The sequence below is a fragment of the Petaurus breviceps genome, unplaced genomic scaffold, assembly GCF_028583685.1.
Source record: "Petaurus breviceps papuanus isolate PSGF00001 unplaced genomic scaffold, PetGlider_PUasm1.0 90977, whole genome shotgun sequence".
NCBI lineage: Eukaryota > Metazoa > Chordata > Mammalia > Diprotodontia > Petauridae > Petaurus > Petaurus breviceps.
Genome location: NW_027187391.1, coordinates 5,669,842 through 5,689,770, shown reverse-complemented (window position 1 = coordinate 5,689,770; position 19,929 = coordinate 5,669,842). Strand labels below are relative to the sequence as shown.

Below are 19,929 nucleotides of genomic sequence, written 5' to 3'. Positions count from 1 at the left end.
TATGTATGTATGTATGTATGTATGTATGTATGTATGTATGTATGTATCTATCTATCTATCTATCTATCTATCTATCCTTTCTATCTTTTCTCTTTGCCTCTTGGTTTATTGACCTCCAGCCAAATGGACGGGGGTAGGAGGAATAGCTCTCCAGGAGGTTCTTAGGACCTTTGGGTTGAGGAATTCCCCCAAGATTACTAGTCTATTTTACTGATGAGAAAACTGAGGCCCAAAGAAGTAATATGACTTGCCCAAGATCACACAGGTAACAAGTGGAAGAGCTAGAATTTGAATGCTGGTCCTCTGAATCTAAAACCATAGTGTTCTTCCCACCAGGCACACAAGGTCCTTATATTACCCTGGCTCTCCTTTTCCCAACTATAACAATTAAAGAGAGAAGGAATGCAGAGTAATACATAGAAAGACCTGCCTTAGAGTAGGGAAGACCTGGATTCAAGTCTTGACTCTGATACTTACATAGTGTGTACATGGGCCAGTCCTTTAACCCCTTAGTGACCTAAGCAACTAAGACCTTAAGTTTCCATACCAAGAATTCTCCACACAGATGAAATCACAGGCACATATAAAAATAAACAAAAGTAAAATTAAATGGATTATTAAATAAAATAATTATCATACTCATAATTATTAAACTAATATTAAAATATTAAATTGATTAATAATTATTACATTAAATAACCTTTGTTCCACAAAGAGACTAGCAAAGGGCATACTGACCAATTCCGCGTACTTCTTGAATAAAACTTCAAGTTTTTCCTCAGCTGTTGGTAGTCTGTTTAGACTTTGCATCAGCAGGGTAGCTTCTTTGCCTTAGAAAGGGCAAAAAGATATATTTTAGAAATCAAACTATAATAAATCAACACTAAGTACTGGCTTCTCTATGCCCAGGAGAGTCTTACTGCATTTCTCCCCTTAATGAATGAATAAATAAGGACTACTGAACAAGAAACCATGTCAATCCTATGTAAGTATGAATTTTTCATATTAAAATTTTTTAACTATAATGCTGTGAGAGTAGTCAATGTTCATTACATATTTGTTAACTGATTTATTTAATGCCTGGAATCAGACTCACAGTTAATTGTTCACTTCCAATTTAAAGTTTAATCCTAATCTCCAGTCACCTCTGGAATTATCATTGATCTAAAATCAGAAGGGACTTCAGAGGCCATCTAGTCAAATCCTATCATTTTATAGTTGAGAAAACTGAGGCCAATGGAGTTAAGTGACTTGACCAAGGTCACATAGTAAGTCTCAGAGAAAGAATTTAAATCTATGTTCTTTAACTCCATAGCCAATGCTCTTTTGACTCTCCCATGTATTCTAACAATTATCTTTTGTGTGATTATTATAGGAATTGGGTAAAATTCTGTGCTATTTTCAATGGAGATGGATTGAATTTGTCTGAATATACACTGCTTCTGAATATAAATTGAACCCCTAAAAAAGAAAAAAAAATCATAAAAGTATTTTTTTTTTGCTTTTTGGAGGGGTTAAGTAACTTGCCCAAGGTTACACTGCTAGTATTTTTGTGTGGTTGTTAAGTGTCTGATGCCGGAACTGAACTCAGGTCCTTCTGACATTCTACTCACTGCGGCATCTAGCCACCCCCAAAGTATTTCATTTTTTAAAGGAGAAGTGGCATAAGAATACAATGGATTATTTCTAGATAACTTGTTTCCATGTTGTCTCTCCCTATAAATTGTGAGCTTCTTGAGAGCAGGGACTGTCTATTTGCCTTTCTTTAAACCCTCAGCGATGTTGTTTGTCCTTCCTTCTCAAAGAGGACCATGACATCAGGAAGGTGATGCCATGACATGCAAGCAAATTGGATTTAAGTGAGGGAGGTCTATGCAAAGTCACCAGCCTCATTTTCTCCTCAAGAGTCATCTGGGTCCAGTGGCAAGATATAGATCAGGATGACTAGAGATTCCCCTCCCCCCTTCCCTCTTCCCCTCACAGTGCTAAGCATAGTGCCTGGCTCATAGAGTCCTTAATGAATGCTTGTTGACTTGACTTGATTAATGTATACAAAAACAGAATTGAAAATTGCAGAATCAGGATCTAAGACCTCAACAAGATACAACGTATAATTAGATGAAATTTATGACTAAATTCAGAGTGAAGTATATTAATTTGGGTAAAAAAAAATCAACTCACAAGGAAAAACTCAAAGCTTTTTGCAAGCCATTTATATAATAAAAGAAGGAATCTGAAACAAAGTATTGAGGGCAGAGTCACTTAGAATTTTTTTCCTTTGCTTCTCCCAATTCTTATTTGTTTTCATGGGAGACAAAAAAAATGATCTCAGAGTTGAGAATGGTGAAAGAAAAGTTCAAACCTAGACAGTCTTTGACTGTTTGTTGAAAGTGTAATCCTAGAAAATTATTCTGAATGGGTTTAGTTGGGCAATCAAAAATTAAAACAGATTGAAAAGGACTTTCAAAAGGACCTCTGTTTTAGGATTACTAAATTAGACAGAAGCTTGAGAGAGAGAGAGACTTTGACCACGTTGGGAAGGGAGTAGATTCTAACTCACTAATCACTACGGGCAGGCCTTTCAGTATACTGGACTATGGTTCATATGGGTCTAGTGATGTAAACTTGAAAATGGCAGCTATGTGCTCTCTAATAGTATTTTGCTTGTATTTTTAGTTCTGCCTTCTGGAACCCAACATATTTAGATTTCGCTACCTATCTTAGATTTTGCCTTGCTAAAAGTCATATTTAAAATATCCTTTAGGGGCAGTTAGGTACTACAGTTAATAGAGTACAGGCCCTGGAGTCAGGAGGACCTGAGTTCAAATCCAGCCTAAGACACTTGACACTAGCTGTGTGACCTTGGGCAAGCCACTTAACCCCAATTGCCTTGGCTTCTCCCCTCCAAACCCCCCCACCCCAAACCAAAATGTCCTTTAAAATTGAAAGAGAATTTAAAAGAATAAAAAAAATCAGGGAGTTGTATCTTCTGTTTTTCTATTATCATCTATTTCAAGTGGTGCTATCATTCTGTGAGCTTCATTTTTTACTCCCTGATCTCTTTTTTTTGCCCTTGTATATCCCATCTTTGGGTTATCCTGCATTTTAATATTATTGGTGGTATTCTTACAGGATGGCATTCTTACAGGACTCTTACATGCTTCTATATTCACCTGTAGCTACCAGCTCTCTTATCGCGATTTTTAGTGTATTATCTTTCAAAAATCAGTTGGTCTATGAGTTCCTTGTGTATCCACACCACTCTTCTGAGATGTTTCATTATATGTGTTAATAGGATATGATTTATTATACTATACACAATTAAAATATTTTGAAATATTAAAAACCTTAGGTTGTAATATCTAGAAACAGTTACTTTTAGTGTCCTGGGTGCACAATAGATATGGGGCTGACTGGCACAGCCAGCATTGCCAGGAGTGGAATCAGGTTTGAAAAATATTTGTTGATTGGTTGATTTTGTTAGGAAGGTACCTAACTTAACCAGGGCAAGATTTGGAGTCTATGAAATCAGTCCCTGAAATTTAACTATTGGGATTTTTCATCCTCTGTACTCTGATAAACATATCTTATTTCTGAAACACAAAACAAAGGAAATGAGATAATAACATAGCTTAAATTCCTTAGGTCCCTATAACCCTTACTCTACTAGACTGGACAATCATTCCAGAAGGAAACCGGGAGCTCTCTTTTACCTCATTCCATAGAGGCTAGATATCTTGAGCAAACTCCCAAATTTCTCTTTTCTGGGTCCTAAGCTGGTTCCTCTAGTTCTGCATATATAAACCCAGTGATGCACTGGAGTCAGCTTTTATTACTGGCAGAGCAATGGTTAAGTCAGGGCTTAATTTATTGTTTTATTTTCTTCAGAAAGGGATGGAGAGAATGTTAACAATGCAGATTAGGCTCAAAAGTGTGTCCTGCATTTTGGAGAGTCGGTTAAATTTAACAACATATTGTTGTAGAAATCCATTAACACCAGAGTCTTCTGTCTCCCTGTACTCTTTCTGGGTTCAGTTTATGACTTCTCTAGGGCCATAGATGACAATCCTTTTTCTCTTGTTAAATGTTCCACCTCTTTTCCATTCAGTGATCCCTGACCTATTTCTTGTTCCATAGTAGAATATCGGTGGAATACACTGTCTGCTGAGTCTCATAGGGCAGAACTAAGAACGATGAGTAGATAATACAGAGAGGAAGATTTGAGTTAGCTTTCTGCATGGAAAACCTTTCTAACAAGTAGACTGGCACAAAAGTAAAATGGAATTTCTGGGGAGATGGTGGGATTCAGAGACTAGATGTTGACTTGCCAGTAGATGAGTCAGCTGACCAATTGTGTGTCCATTACTGTGCTAAGCCATGGGGATATAAATAAAGACAAAAGACTGCCCTCAAGGAGTTCCCCTTCTAATAGTGAGACTACATGCAAAAAATTATACATATAAGATATACACAATGTAAATAGAAGGTAATCTTAGAGATTGTTGTGGGTTTGGGGGATAAGGAGATCAGGAAAGGTCTCCTACAAAAGGTAGGATTTGAACTATAGATTGAAGAAAACTAGAGAAGTCAATCAGTAATGTTGTAGCAGGGATTCTTGGTCAGATAAGGACTGAACTACAAGGCCTCTGAGGTCTATTCCAACTCTTTCATTCTATGATTCTATTTTTTTTTATTATGGGGAATAAAAGAATATTCCTTCTTCCTCCTCTTTTATTCTTAAGACTTCACCTCATGCTTTTCAGCATTCAACTTTTGTCTTGGATCATCAACCATAACACACAACATTGCTTTTGACTATGTATGGTGATTGTTACCTTATCTTTCAGCATACCTCCAGGTAGGGCTCAATGAAGCAGAAGAGGAAACCTACATATTTCTTTTTTGGAGGGGGGAAGGTAGGGCAATTGGGGTTAAGTAACTTGCCCAAGGTTACACAGCTAGTTTTGTGTTGTGTCTGAGGTCACATTTGAACTCAGGTCCTCCTGACTCCAGGGCCAGTGCTCTATTTACTGCGCCACCTATTTCTTTAAGAATCAGGGGGTAGTTGGTGGTGATATTGGTTCATTAAGAATTCCCCCCCCCCAAAGGAACACTCATTAGTTGAATAGGGAGGTCCAGATAATAACTACTGGGTATCAAGATATATTCCTTGCTAACCATAAAGTCTGAGCTAGAAGGGAACTTAGATTTAAATTAAAACCTTTCATTTTAACAGATAAGGAAATTAAAGCAAAGGGAGGTGGCATGTACCCATGGTCACAAAGCTACTAGGTGTTAAAGGTGGGACTTGAACTCAGTGCCTCTGGCTCCAAAACCAGCATTCTTTCCACTACATCTCTGCCTCCACTTGTACCACATTGTCTCATAGGACATTCTTTCCTTAGGAAAATTTGCTTTAAAACATTAGAGTTTTTGTCATACCCTGTTTGTCCTTATCTATACCTAGCCTTTCCATTTTGCTTTCCTGCAAAGACAGATAAGTCACAGAATTATAGAAAGTTACAGATGGCAAGACTTTAGAGATTATCTTCTTCAACCTTCTTCTTTTACAGATGAAAAAATTGAAAAATTTAGTGAACCATTCATATTATTTGACCCAGTGATAACCCCACTAGGGCTATATCCCAAAGAGATAAGAGAAAGAGGAAAAATAACCATATGTACAAAAGTATTTATAATAGCCCCTTCTTTTCTTGTAGTGGCACAAAACTAAAAACTATAGGAATTCCAATCAATTAAAGAATTAATGAACAAAGTGTGATATATAAATTATGGAATACTGGTATCACATCCAGCCTCAGACACTTACTAGCCATGTGACCCTCAGCAAGTCACCTAACCCTGTTTGCCTCAGTTTCCTCAACTGTAAAATGAGCTGGAGAAGGAAATGTCGAACCATTCCACTATTATTACCAAGATAACACCAAACAGGGTCATGAAGAGTCTGACATGACTGAAAAATGACTGAATGACAGCAAACAATAAGTGTGCTGATGATGAAAAGGACAGTTTCAGAGAAAGTTAGAAAGATTCTTATAAACTGCCACAGAGCGAAGTGTCCAGAACCAAAAAAATAAATATCAAAAATATTGTAAAGACAAACAATTCTGGAAGACATAAGCACTCTGATCAATTCAGTGACAAACCAGGATTCCAGGGAATTAATGATGAAACATGTTACCTATGGTCTGAGAGATGTGAAGGATTGGAGACACACAATGAGACATACATTTTTGGACATGGCCAGTGCAAGAAATTGTTTTGCTTTATTATACATATTTGTTACAAGGGTTTGATTTTTCTGAAAGGGAGAGAAAATATGCTTACTACTTAGAAAACAAAACAAAATAAAATAAGTTATTCTTTTAAAAGAAAGGTCTAATGACTACTCAAAGGTATGAAATTAATTAGTGGCAGAACCACTAGATTTATCTGAATTTTCCTAGACCATTCTAGTCCCATATTATAAAAGTAAAAAAGAAGGGGTGGCCAGGTAGCACAGTGAGTAAGAGCACAGGCTCCAGTGTTGAGATGACCTGAAGATTGAATCCCGGGCTCAGACACTTAGCACCCACCCAGAAACACCTGGCCGTGTAACCTTGAGCAAGTTACTTAACCCCGATTGCTTAAAAAAAAAAAAAGAAAGAAAGAAAGAAAGAAAACAAAACAAAACTTCAATTCCTTAAAAAAAAAAAGGTTGCTTGAATTTTGTCAATCCATAGAATTATAGAATGCAGAGCTAGAAGGGGCATTAGAAATCATTTAATACAGTCCCCTCATTTTACAAATGAGGAACGTGAGCCACAGAGAAGTTGTTATTTGCCCAAGATTACATAGATGTGGAAACCAGGTTTTTTGATCCCTTCCAATACACTATTGGCTTATCATTTGTAGATCCTGTACTTGGAGAATTTTTTTTTCTGATGAGGATAGATTTGTTCAAGTCATGTACTTTGTTTTACTTTGCTCCCATTTTAAAGCAAAATGCACATTTGCAAGACATCTGAAGCACTTTGTAAGCCATAAAGGTGTTCTATAAATACAAATTATTAGTACTTGGTGCTACTGCTACAGCTGCTAAGAACAGCAATGATAATAATCTCATGACCGTAAAAACATAGTTGTAGTAGATAGATATCTGACCATAGAGGCAAAAAAGACCTGGGTTCGAGTCTTGTCTCAGACACCTATTAGCTGTGTGACATTAGGCATGTTACTTAACCTTTGTTTGTCTCATTTTCCTTAACTGTAAAATGGGAATAATACAAGCACCTGCCTCCAGGGTTGTTATGAGAATCAAATGAGATAGCATTTGTAGAGTACTTAGCACAGTACCTAATTTAGCACATGCTTAGTAAATACTTATTTCCTTCCTTTCTACTTGCCATATGACCCAGGGCAAGTCATTTAATTTCTCAGTACTTTAGGTAAATCACCAAGACTATAAATTGTAGAATTCCTCAGAGGGATTTCCCTCTACCATGATAGCACAGATCTAGAATGAAAAACAAATGAACAAAAAAAATTCCTTTTGAGCATATTGTTGTTGGGTCACTTAGTTGTGTCTGACTCTTCATGATCCCATGGACTATCCATGGGTTTTTCTTGGCAAAGACACTGGAGTGTTTTGCCATTTCCTTCTCCAGCTCATTTGACAGATGAGGAAACTGAGACAAACATGGTTAAGTGACTTACTCAGGGTCACACAGCTAGTGTCTGAGAACACATTTGAACTCACATCTTCCTGACTCTAGGTGAAGCACTCTATCCACTGAGCCACCTAGTTGCCTTTATGGTCATGAAGAACCGACTAATCAAGAAAGCAACACAGCATAGTGGAAAGCATATAAGATTTCAACTTAGAAGAACTGAATTCAAATTATGCCTTATCAACCCAGGCCACATTAAGCTCAATTCCCTCATGTGTAAAATGAAGGGGTTGGACAAGATAACTCCTGAGATCCTTTCTTGCTCAAACCTATAACTTTATTAATACAGTATTCGAACTCAGTGCTTACCCAATAGCTCCATAGAAAATGTTTACCAGGCTGAAAAACAGGCATATTCTATGAAAAATCATATGTTCTTCTTTCTTAAAATCTACAAACAGGGGCGGCTAGGTGGAGCAGTGAGTAAGAGGGCTGGCCAGGATCAGTTCCAACCTCAGATACTTAACACCCACACAAAAAAAAAACCGGCCATGTAACCTTGGGCAAGTTACTTAACTCCAATTTCTTTAAAAAAACAACAACCCTACAAACAGATCCCTCCTCCTACTATGTTCCTATATTTTTACTACTATACTCCTGTGTTTTACTACCATACTCCTATATTTTACCAGTTCACACACTGTTATAATCAAATGAGATAAGTGGTCATGGTGCAGACTGGCTTTTAGCCTCCCTAGTGAAGGCTAGGTGGTTCAATGGATTGAGTTCTGACCTTGGGGTCAGGAAGAAATGAGTTCACAAATTGCTTCAGACACTTAATAACTGTGTAACCCTGAGTAAGTCACTTAGCTTCTGCCTGATTCAGTTTTCTCAACTATAAAATGAGGATAATAATTGCACCTACCTTGCAGGGTAATCGTGAAGATCAAATGAGATGACACTTATAAAGGGCTCATGGGTGCTTCATAAACTCTTGTTTCCTTACTTCCTACCTTTCTTGCCTTATTACACATTACTTTATGCTCCCCCTCAATTGTCCCATTTTTGCTCCCCAAAATCAATGTGTCAGTTCCAGCCTCCTTGACAATGCACAGTCTGTCCCCTGTAACTGGAAAGTATTCCTTCTTGTCTCTATCTCTTAGAAGCTCTAGCATCTTTCAAGGCTCAGCTTTTGTGTCTTCTCCTAGAGGAAGCCTTCTCTGATTCTCTTAGTTGTTAGTGTTCTCTCCCTCTTTCCCACAAATGATGATTTATATACTGATTTATTTACATTCATATCTTCTTGGTAAAATGGTCCTTGAGAACAGACACTAAGCTATTTTCCTCCTCTCTCCAGTGACTTGCTTGGCACTTAATAGATAAATTATCGCTTATTAGAATGCATTGGATTGAATTGAATTGGATGACAGCATAACCTCCCAGGAGGTGACAGTTATCAAAAATCAGTAATTTCCCTCTTGGTGCATTGGAAATACTAAAGTGATTATAATATTTTTTCCTTCCTATATATCAACCACATTCTTTCCTTAGTTTTGAAGCCCAATATTTAGATGTACTTATCCACCCTTTAAAAATAAAGTCTTCTTTGGGGCTGATTTTTCTGAGCAGCAACAATAAAAAACTAAGAAGGTTCAGCCAGACAGAGGGTGGGTGTAGAGGATATGACTTTGCTAAGGGAAAGAGTTTGTGTTGTTTCTGCTGCTTCAGGTTTCCCTGGCACTGGGATGTTATGTGGGATTATTGTGGCCTAGGGTGATCAGACAAAGAGACTTGTCTGTCTTTCCAGAAAGGCTATAATTACAGCAAAGGAGAAGTGAGGGTAGTTTAGGAAACAGAGGAATGGACACAAAAGGGAAAACCTACTTTTATGCAGGGAATTGCTTTAAAGGAGAGTACTAACTGAATTCTCCCCAAAGTGTCATTCAAAAGAAATCTGCGTCTCTTTTGTGTTCAGTCTTGGTAAGGCATGTGGTGGGCATATGGTCCCCATACTGTGAAATGTTCAGTTTATGTAGTGAGTATAAAAGAGAGCGCAACCACCTGCGCAGCAAGAATAACAACGGCCCACATATGGCTATGGGGACTGCGCAGATGTAGTCTGAGGGAGCTGTGGAATATTAAGAGATTATTTTTACATCAAAGAAAAAAAATCTTAAATTAAGATGAGCAAACCAGCTGTACACAAGTGGTCTGGAAGCTGTTTAAACTTCTAGCCTGTGAATGATTATTCATAACAAGTTCAGAGATCCTTTATTTAGATTTACCAAATCTTATAAATTTGCTTTCCTCTTCTTTCCTTCCCTTCTCATCTCCCTGCCCCACCTCAGTCCCCACCTCTTTGGAAATTAGTTTTCTCACCTGTAAAGTTAGGGGATTGAATGAGATTGGTCTAGGATTCTTGTAACTTTTTACGGTTCTTACTGTGAATACTTTTAACCCCCTTAAGAATAGTTGAGAAAAAATTTTAGAGGATATTTTATACTTTTAAACTTTTTTGGTGTTGATCTTTAAAAGCTATTTTATGTTTAGATTTATTTTATTAGATTTGTTTATTTTATTAGATTATGATTTATTTATTTTACAGTATTTTATGTTTAGAGTTAACTTAAAATTTTTCTACCAAACTTGAATTTACAAACTTATGCTTTTAGTCTTTGCTAATTATAGTCTACATTTGAACAACTTTGTGTCTCCTGTAGTTTAATGTTCTTTATTTTTTGAGGAAGGTTTTGTTTTGTTTTTTCCCCTTTTGGAGGGCAATTGGGGTTAAGTAACTTGCCCAAGGTTACATGGCCAGTTAAATGTTCCTTATTTTTTTGAAGATAAGTTTTTTTTAATTGATTTGATGATCTTTATATTGGATGTTGAACCATACTTGTGATTTTCCTGGGGTAGGAAAGTCTCACTGAGTAAACTCTATCAACAAAGATTATTAATCCTTGCTCTGCAATTAATAATCTTAGAGCAGGGGTTCTTATCATTTTTTTGTCTTGGACTCCTTTGCCAATATTGTGAAGTCTGTGGATCTCTTCTTGGAATGTTTTTAAATAAATAAAATAAAACACATTGGATTTTAAAGGTAATCAATTATATTGAAAGTTACCAAAATATTTTTGAAAAAGTTCATATCAGAGGTTAAGAAATCCAGTGAGTGGGACACTAGGAAATTAAATGGGAGGGGGGTCGGGGTCACTCCCCAATAGATGTCAGAGGAAAACCCAGGTTTTCTTGAGTCTGAAGTCAATTCTCTATCCCCTATCCCACAATGCCTGTATAATATTCTTTATTCTACTATCCAATTAATTTTTTGAGAGGATTTTGGAGACAATTTTCTCTAACTGCCCCCACGTTATGGATGAGGAAACTAAGGTCCAAAAAGAATTGACTTCTTCAAGATCACACAGCTAAATAGTTACAGAGCCAGGACTAATATCTAGGTCTTCTTACTTTTAGTTCTAGGATTCTTCTCATTTCACCAAACTATTCTTTGGCACTAAATTTAGTTAAAGAAGCAACTTCAGGATTCCTTGCTAGGTTAGCTGCTTAGGAAAAAGAGTGATTGTGGAGATGTTTCTTGTGTTTGTTTAAGTTCTTGGTAATTAAGTGTTTGGAACTGCAAAGAAAAATTAAAAATATTGAAAAGTCTAGTTTTGAGAAAGGAGAGAAGAGACAACCAAAAATGCCCCTTTTATAAAAAAAAAAAAGAAGCATCATGCTATTTGAGACCAAGTCATTACAGTATAGACCACTCTGTTGCCAAAACAGGAGAGAGTAAATATAATTTGTTGAGGGGTGGGGAGAAACATCAAGACTTTTCCAGATGGCTCAAGACCTGACTCCCTCATTTCTTGACTAGTACAGCCCAGGCTTCATCTCTCTCTGTCTCTCTGATCATCTAGAGGGTATATAGTTTGTATCATGAAATTTATCTATTGCTTATTTTTGTATGTATCAGTCTAGTTTTTACAGAAAAACTCAAAGCTTCTTGAGGGCAGGGACTTTTGTCTTAGGCTCAGCACCTAGAGAGACCGATGTTCTAATACTGGCTCAGGCATTTCCTTTTGTGACTTCAGGCTAGTCATTTTACCACTCCCAGCCTCAGTTTCTGAGTCTTTCAGATGGAGATAAAGACACTTGCAATGCCAGCCTCCTGGGATTGTTGTGAGGAAAGTGCTTTGTAAAACTTAACAGCTCTTTGCAAATGTAAACTTTTATTTTTATTATTATGTTTCTTGGTCCCCCCCTAGGTGTCCGTCTGTCACTACTAGGAACAAGAAAGGTAGGTAGTATCTACTACCTAAAGTAGTAGATAAATAAGTAAATATTTATTTGCAAGTCTAAAGAGAGTTTTGGGGTGGAAGTAATGTACTTATACTATTTGTTTTAAAACTTACAAAGTTCTTTACCTATATTAATGGTGTTGAGTCACTACTACTAGTGATGCTGAGGATGAAACTGATGTTTAGAACTTTAGTAACTTACGTGCGGTGATCCCAAATACTAAGTATCAGGAGCTGGATTTGAACCCAGATTTTCCCCACTCACAACACCTTTCTTAAAAGATCACATATAACTAAATTCATGTGCCTTTCGACTTGTGGCAAAATAGCACTGAATGGGTTTTCCTCTTATAAATCAGTCTGACAGTTTGGAAATTGGAAGGTTTTGGTAAAGATGAGCAATGAAAATGAACAGAAAGAAGAAATAACCACACTAAGAACCAGTCTTTGTTCTTTCCTTTTCAGTTCCTCTTCCCTTTTCCCCACTCCCACCATATATTTTTCTAACTGCCCTATGCAAAAGTAAAAGTAATCAAATTTGAAGACCTAAATTTTGGAGATCTAACACCCAAGTTCTAGTTTCTGAAGTCAGGGATTGCTGAAGTTATTCATCTAGGCTAAGGTTTTGTTAATGATCTTTAGTACTGCTATGTCCTTTTAAAAATGCCAGGCATAATTAGGAAAGCCCTTACCATTCTGATTTGCATAGAGAGTGGGGGAGAAAGGAGAAAGCAGCTGTGAAGTCTTTCTTGGGATGACCAAATGCTAGAGTGATTTTTGAGTCTTTGCCAGTTACACCAAAAAGATCTTGAATTTAACCTCGAACTTTTGAACCTGTTGGATGGTTTTTTTTTTTTTTTTGGTCTTATCTCAAATTATTTTAATCCTAATCTCTTACATGAGATGGATCAACTGTGCTGAGGCATAGTTACTTTAATAAGTTATTTAGCTGTTCTTAAATTGTCAACTGGTTGTTTAGTGTTTCATGGTGATGTTCCATGACAGTGTAGAATTACTTTTCTACGCATCTAAATTGTTCTGCTCTTGGATCCCAATGGATCAATAAACAAATTGAAACTGTCAGATTAAAGGGGTTTGCCTGGGGTGTCACTATTGTTTGGTTGAAAAGTTAAATGTTAATAGATTCTGGGCATCCCAACCTCCTATTTCTTCTTTGTGCCATCCTTTCTGATGCTAAAGTTTTTCTGCTTGGTTTGCCTACATAGTAATATATACATACATATACGTGTGTATATTTAATATTCTAATTGATGGAAAGCTAACAGTTAGTGTGCTTTGGGGCTGATGTTGAATAACAGGATTAGTCACCTCACAAAATAAAATTATATTCTGTGACCCAATTGTGTTCTGTTGTATCTATGTTCCATTTTTTAAAATGCCAAAATCAATTACAAGATAATTATGTTTGAAATGCACACGTTAAAAATGAATAATTGTGTGATTAAGCTCTCTTTCTCTATCAGTATTATTATAAATGAATGCATGAGGAAAAATAATTTTTTCCTACAAATGATCAATTTTGCTTTTCTTCCATATATTTACCACATGTCTAGATTATTGCGATAGTCTTCATACTGATTTTATAGAAGGAACCTCATAGTCAAGTGAAGGCTATTTGTATGTATTGGAGAGAACTGGGAACCTTTATAGGTGGCATTTCTCCCTTAGCGACTCTATTATAATCATTTTGTTAGGTAGTCATTCATTCAACAATCTTTGATTAAGCAAGACAGCACAATCAGTTCCTGACCTCAAGGAACTTGTAGACTACTTATCTATCCTACATTACTGTCAAATCAATCTTCTTTAAACATTATTATTATTATCAGGTTATCTCCCTGTTCAGAAACTCTGAACTTGAACCATTGCTTATGAAATTCAAACTCCTTTGCCAGGACCTCCCCATGGATAAAAGTTTATCACCTCCATCCTCATTATGAACGCTTTCATGTAGCCAGACTCACTGTTCCTCAAATATACCAGGTAAGTCCCTGCTTCTGGGCCTTTACTGAATCTTGCCTGGAATGGCACCCCTCCCCTGGCCTATCCTAGTCACCTAATTCAGTCCTGTTCCCTTTTTAGGACCTAGTTAAAGTCTTAACTCCATCTATAAATCTTCTCCAAACTGGGTCATGGGGCTTAGAGCTGAAAAAATACTTCAGAGACCACATAGTTCAACTCATTTGTTTGACTGATGAGAAAAATAAGACCTAGAGAGGGCAAATGAATTATCTAAGTTTACATAAGTTATAGTAAGCAGTACAACCAGGATTTGAACTCACATTCTAACTCTAAATATAGTACTCTCTCCGCCAGAACACACCGACTCCTCTCATTGATCTTTCTCTTTTTCTGTTGAGAGCATTGCCCTACTTCCAGATCACTCAGGTTTCAGAATTCAGGGTTATCCTTGACTCTTCCCTTATTCCACATATCTAATCCTGTCTCTATGACATGTCTTGTATCCACCCTCTGCTCTCTGCTCACATACTCTCTCCTTTCTCTAGTTCAGGCCTTTATCACTTCCCACCTGAACTGCTGAAATGGTTTTCTACTTGTTCTTTCTACCTCCAAACTCTTCTCTGTCCAATATATCCCCCAATATCTGGCAAGGTGATATTCCTAAAACACAGGCTTGACCATGCCACTATCCTCCATACTCAAAAACCCTTACTGGCTCTTGATTGCCTGTAGAATAAAATATGAACTCCTTAGCTTGACATTCAAAGTCCTTTATATTATGTGTCCTTTCTACCTTTTCATTCCTATTTCATATCACTTTCCTTTCCTCAATCTCTGTTCTGGTCAGACTGGTCTTTTAGTTGTTTCCTGTTGTAATGGGAATGTAAATTTTAAAGATTTTCCCTGCCCCTAGGCTAAAGTGCACCTGGAGCCTGGGGTGGGAGGCTTGTTTTTCAGTAGATACTTTTTGATTAGCCAGTGGGTCAATAAGGTTGTTACATTCTCTGAGCCAGGAGAAGGCTACATAAGCCCTGATGTGTAGCTTTGTTTTGGGGCTCACTTTGAGAAGTGTTCTGTGATTTGATCACATGACTCTGGGAAGCCGTTGTTGTAGAGCCCCCCCCCCCCTTTGAAAAAAAACCCAGATGTTGATTTGGTATGGATGTAATGGTTGGACAGTTTGGAAACTGTATACTTGATCTGTTTCTCTTTCTTGATAATTCTGTCTGTATATTCTGAAGTTTGGGGTGCTGACCTTTTCCCTCTGAACTAGGTAAATGATACATATTTGACTGATTAAAGTAAGCTTGTTAACCCATTTTGAGTTGCTTTCCTTTAACAAAGCAGATCTAGGAAACTGTGTTGGCAGCCACCCTGGGGACGCTGGGGTACTTGCTGCTACACCTATACATACCATTTCTGCCCTCTGAATCCTCACCTCCATGGCATATCTTGAATGTCTTCGATGAAATCCGTCTTTACTTCTTTCTCATAGGATAGCCCACGGTCTCCCTTGTGGAGCCTTTTCTGATATCTCTACTCATCATCACTCTACTTCCTAAAATTACTTTACACAATTAATTTTCTACACTTTGTATTTACTTATTTCTTTTCATATTGTATCTTCACTGTCCCTTTCCTCCCAGTAGTTGCCAATTGCCAATTCATGGTAGATGCTAATGTTTGTTGAAATGGATTGAATTTTTGGTGTAGAAACAATTTTTTTTTTAAGCCATCGGGGTTAAGCAACTTGCTCAAGGTTACACAGCCAGTTATTTCTGGGTGTGGTGCTGAGTATCTGAGCCCGGATTTGATCCCCAGGTCATCCCAACACTGGAGCCAGTGCTCTTACTCTCTGAGCCACCTGGCCGCCCCTTAGAAACAAATTCTCACACAGTGGCAGTACTAGGGTGAGTCATATTTCTAATTGATTGTGGGACTTTGTGAAGACCCAAAGAAGAGATGGTATATAGTGGAAAGAGCACTGGACTTGGAGTCAATAAAAACTGAGTTAGATTTCTGTCTTGAATATTTACTAGCTGTGTGACCCTGGGCAAGTCATTTAACCTCTCTTGGACTTAAGTTCTTCATTGTGATAATAGTAATACCTACCTCTCAAGGTTGTTATGTGGATCCAATGAGATAATATATGTAAAGTGCTTTGCAAAACCTTAAAGTGCTATAGAGATGTTAGTTATCATGATCAGAAATCCATTAAAGAAAGGCCCCATGTTAGTTGTATCATTACTTGCCTAGTCCTTTTAGGATTTTCTTTTCTAGTTTTTGTTCCTTGTTGTTGAAAGGCTCCCTGACTGCAGATGTGGCAGCTTCCCCAGCAGCTATTGGTTCTTTTTCGTTGTCATCATTTGCATCTTCATATTCCCCTTCCTCATGGTTGAAAGGGTCTGCCTTCTCAGACTTCTCCTTATCTCTCACACTGCTCTCTTTCCCCACTAGGCTGGAGGCAGACCCATAGGTCTTTATAATGTCTTCCAGCTGCCGATTGAGCTCTTCCGAAATATCACTCCCCATGTTTTCCGGAACAGCATTTGCTTCTCTCTCAGGTACCTGAAATGTGGACTCTGGATTCTGCTCTGTTTGTTTGTCTAGGCCATTCTGGTGAGATAACAATGGAGTGCTGCTCTCTGCAGAAGGAGGTAGCTGTTGTTCAGCAGACAGATCTGTGTGCTGGTTACTCTCCATGCTTGGTCTAGTATCTGGTGTCAAACATAATGAGGTTTAATGTCATTCTCCCAATTGTACATGAATGGGATACAGCAATGCTGATTTTGAATGGATTTATCACACATATCCAAAACAGATGGCTATTACAGGCCTATTGTCTAAACAGGCTTCACATTCATAAACTTCTTTTACTAGAATTGGAATGGAAAGAATGTTTTTCAGTCATTTTTCATTTTAAAAGCATTCTATCAACACAGGATTTCCACCCTCCCATCCTCCCTTAACTTCTTCCTCCCTACACTTTGGAGGGGGTAGGGAGGGGTATGAAGAAAGGTAAGTACTATTCTCTATTATGGAGACTGAAAGCATAATTACAATGTATTTTTTCCTATGTTCACATTGACATTTGACTCAGGGCAGATAAGTCTGAGCAGTTTTATTTTAGGATTCCCATTTTGTTATCTAGTACAGCTTAGGGTCATAACCTGGAAGAAGAATAGCTCTGTAAATATCCCCCCCCCAATTATATGTTTTTTTCATATTGTACAAATTTTATTAATATCACAGTTATAATTGGGGAAATTTTCTCAATTGCTATATTAAACATAAAAAAATTTGGAACTAAAATCGTAATTTATATGAGGCAGCCTTCTGCTTGCCTACAATTTGAAAATGTTCACTATTTGGAAAGTATAATATTTAGAAATAGAATCATAAAATCTCAGAGTTTGGCAGAAATACCAATCAAAATAGCAATTTATAGTGTAGCACAAAGAGATCTAGGTGGGGCAAAGAACCCAAGTCCTAGTCCCAGCTCTAATACTAGCTATATGACCTTGGGCAAGGCACTAATCGGTCCTCCTCTCAGCCTCAATTTCCACATATAAATTGAAGGGCTTGAACTAGACAATAATAGCAGCTTACATAAAGAGTATATATGTAGTAAACCCTTTCACAGAGAGTATTTCCTTTGCTTATGATTCCTTCTGACTCTAAAATTCTTTGATTTAAATGTTCTAACTACCATGAAAATAAATAATAATAACAATAATGATAAACTTTGCCATATTTTGTTCCAACACAAGAGCTGAAAGAAGAGACGAAGCAAAAATTTTTATATGAAAATATTGCAGCTTTGGTCACTCAAGGGTGTGTTGGAGCCAACTTGCACAGTTTGCCAGAGCCAATTGTTAAATTTTCAGTGTGAACTTTTTTACACCCGGGAAACATATACATGCTACAAATCAGGGATTGATTTGCTGTTTGTTGTTTTCTATACTTAAGAAATTGATGGGGAACATGTTGATAATACTAGATTAAGCTGGGAAAAATCTTCATACTTTTTTTTTCCAGAGCCAATTGTTAAAAATTTACCAGCAAATGTGCAAATGTGAACACTATAGTCTGATCATTTTCAAACATTAGCATTGTTTTAAAATGTAAAAACAAATGTTGCAAGGACAATTGTTTTTGTTTTTAAATGTATCAAATAGGTATTAGTCCCAAGTTTGGGGTTTTTTTGGAGGTGCAGCAGTAGTTCACTTTCCTCCCTTCTTTCTCCATCATATACACACATTCTGGGTAGCAGTCTTAGAGTAAGGAGGCTTTAAGGTGAATATGAAATGAGGGCAAGGAGGAAAGTTAGGGATCAAAATAATAGTATAGAGTAAAATCCAAAGGTCACAAAAATATGGGAGGATGTTTAATATGAAGTAGTCTTTTGGAGGAAAGGTGTGATAAACATTAGTGGAAGTATGGAAACATGCTTTGAACACACTTGTCACCAAAGGAGACAGTAAATTTAGGATCAATCAATCAATTTAAGTTTCTAATGTTAGCCAGACACCATGTTAAGAGCTGGGATACAAAAAGTCAAAAGACCCCTGCCCTCAAGGAGTTCACAATCTAATGAGAGAGACAACATGCAAACAAACATATATAAACAAGCTATACATAAGGTAAATAAGAAATAATTAACAGAGAGAAGCATTAGAATTAAGAGGCATTGGGAAAAGCTTCCTGTAAAAGACAGGATTTTAGTTGATCCTAAAAGGAAGCCAGGGAAACCAGTAGACAGAGTGGAAGAGGGGAAGCATTCTAGGTATGGGGGACAGCCAGAGAAAATGTCCAGAGCTAAGAGGTGAAGTGTCTTGTTCATGACATAGCCAGTACAGTCAGAGTTACTGGGTCAAAGAGTATGTGTTGGGGAGTAAGGTGTCAGAAGACTGGAAAAGTGAGAGGGGGCTAGATTTTGAGGGACTTTGAATGGCAAACAGAGGATTTTGTATTTGATCCTGGCCACTGGAGTTCACGGAGTTTTTGGAGATGAAGGGAATGTGACATGGCCTGACTTGAACTTTAGGAAAATCACTTTACTCACTTGAAGGGAGGTTGACTCGTAGTGAAGAGACTTTTGGCAGGCAGACCCACAGAGTGGTGGTAGTGTTAGAGGAGAGAAAGGGGTTCAGGAGATGTTGCAAAGGTGAAATCAACAGGTTTTGGCAACAGATTGGATGCAGGTGGTGGTGGAGGAGTAAGGCCGTAAGGAGTGGAGAATGACTTCTAGTGGTCAGCTTGAGAGATGGAAAGATAGTGTTGCTTTCTACAGTAATAAGGAAAGTAGGAATGAGGTAGGGTTTAGTGGGAAAGCTAATGAGTTCAGTTTTAGATATGTTTCAGATGTCTACTGAACATCCAGTTTGAGATATCTGAAAGGCATCTGAAGATGTGAGATTGAAGTTCAGCTGAGGGTTGGGGCAAGATTGGCATCATTAGCATAGAGGTGGTAATTAAATTTGAGGGAACTGATGAGATCATTGAATGAGGTAATACAGATAGAGAAGAGAAGAGGACTCAGGACAGAACCCTGAGGGACACCTAGGTTTGAGGGTATGACCTGAATAAGGAGCCAGCCCAAGAGACTGAGAAATAATTCTCTGTCTTCAATTTAAGAGTAATTCTCTTGCATAAGACAATCTTTATGTGTTAAAATTAAAATGTAGATCCTTAGGTGCTTTCAAAGTTATTACCAAACTTAGCAGGGGAAGAAAACTTTTATTGAGCTGGTTGGAAGGTCATGTGGTATGATGAATACACTAGACATAGAGTGAGAAGTCTTGGGTTCAAGTTCTACCTTTGTTACTCAGTAGCAGTGTAACTTTGACCAAGTTGGCTTTAATCTCTGTGAGTTCCAGTTTCCTCATCTATAAAATGAGGGATTTGAATCTACAAGGTTCCTTACAATTCTTTCAGTCTCTAAATTTATGAATGGGTAATAGGACAGGATAGAG

General features: G+C 37.4%; 1 protein-coding gene across 1 annotated transcript in view; it reads right to left on the bottom strand.

Annotated features, from left to right (window-relative positions):
* The window catches only part of TXLNB (taxilin beta), a 72,988-nt gene that overhangs the window by 39,352 nt on the left and 13,707 nt on the right, over window positions 1–19,929 (bottom strand). Inside the window, exons 2-3 of the mRNA XM_069077178.1 lie at window positions 16,207–16,671; window positions 739–830 (exon numbers count right to left, since the gene is read on the bottom strand). Of these exons, the coding sequence (XP_068933279.1) occupies window positions 739–830; window positions 16,207–16,657 (543 nt within the window). The 5' untranslated portion in view covers window positions 16,658–16,671. The remainder of the gene's footprint in view (window positions 1–738; window positions 831–16,206; window positions 16,672–19,929) is intronic.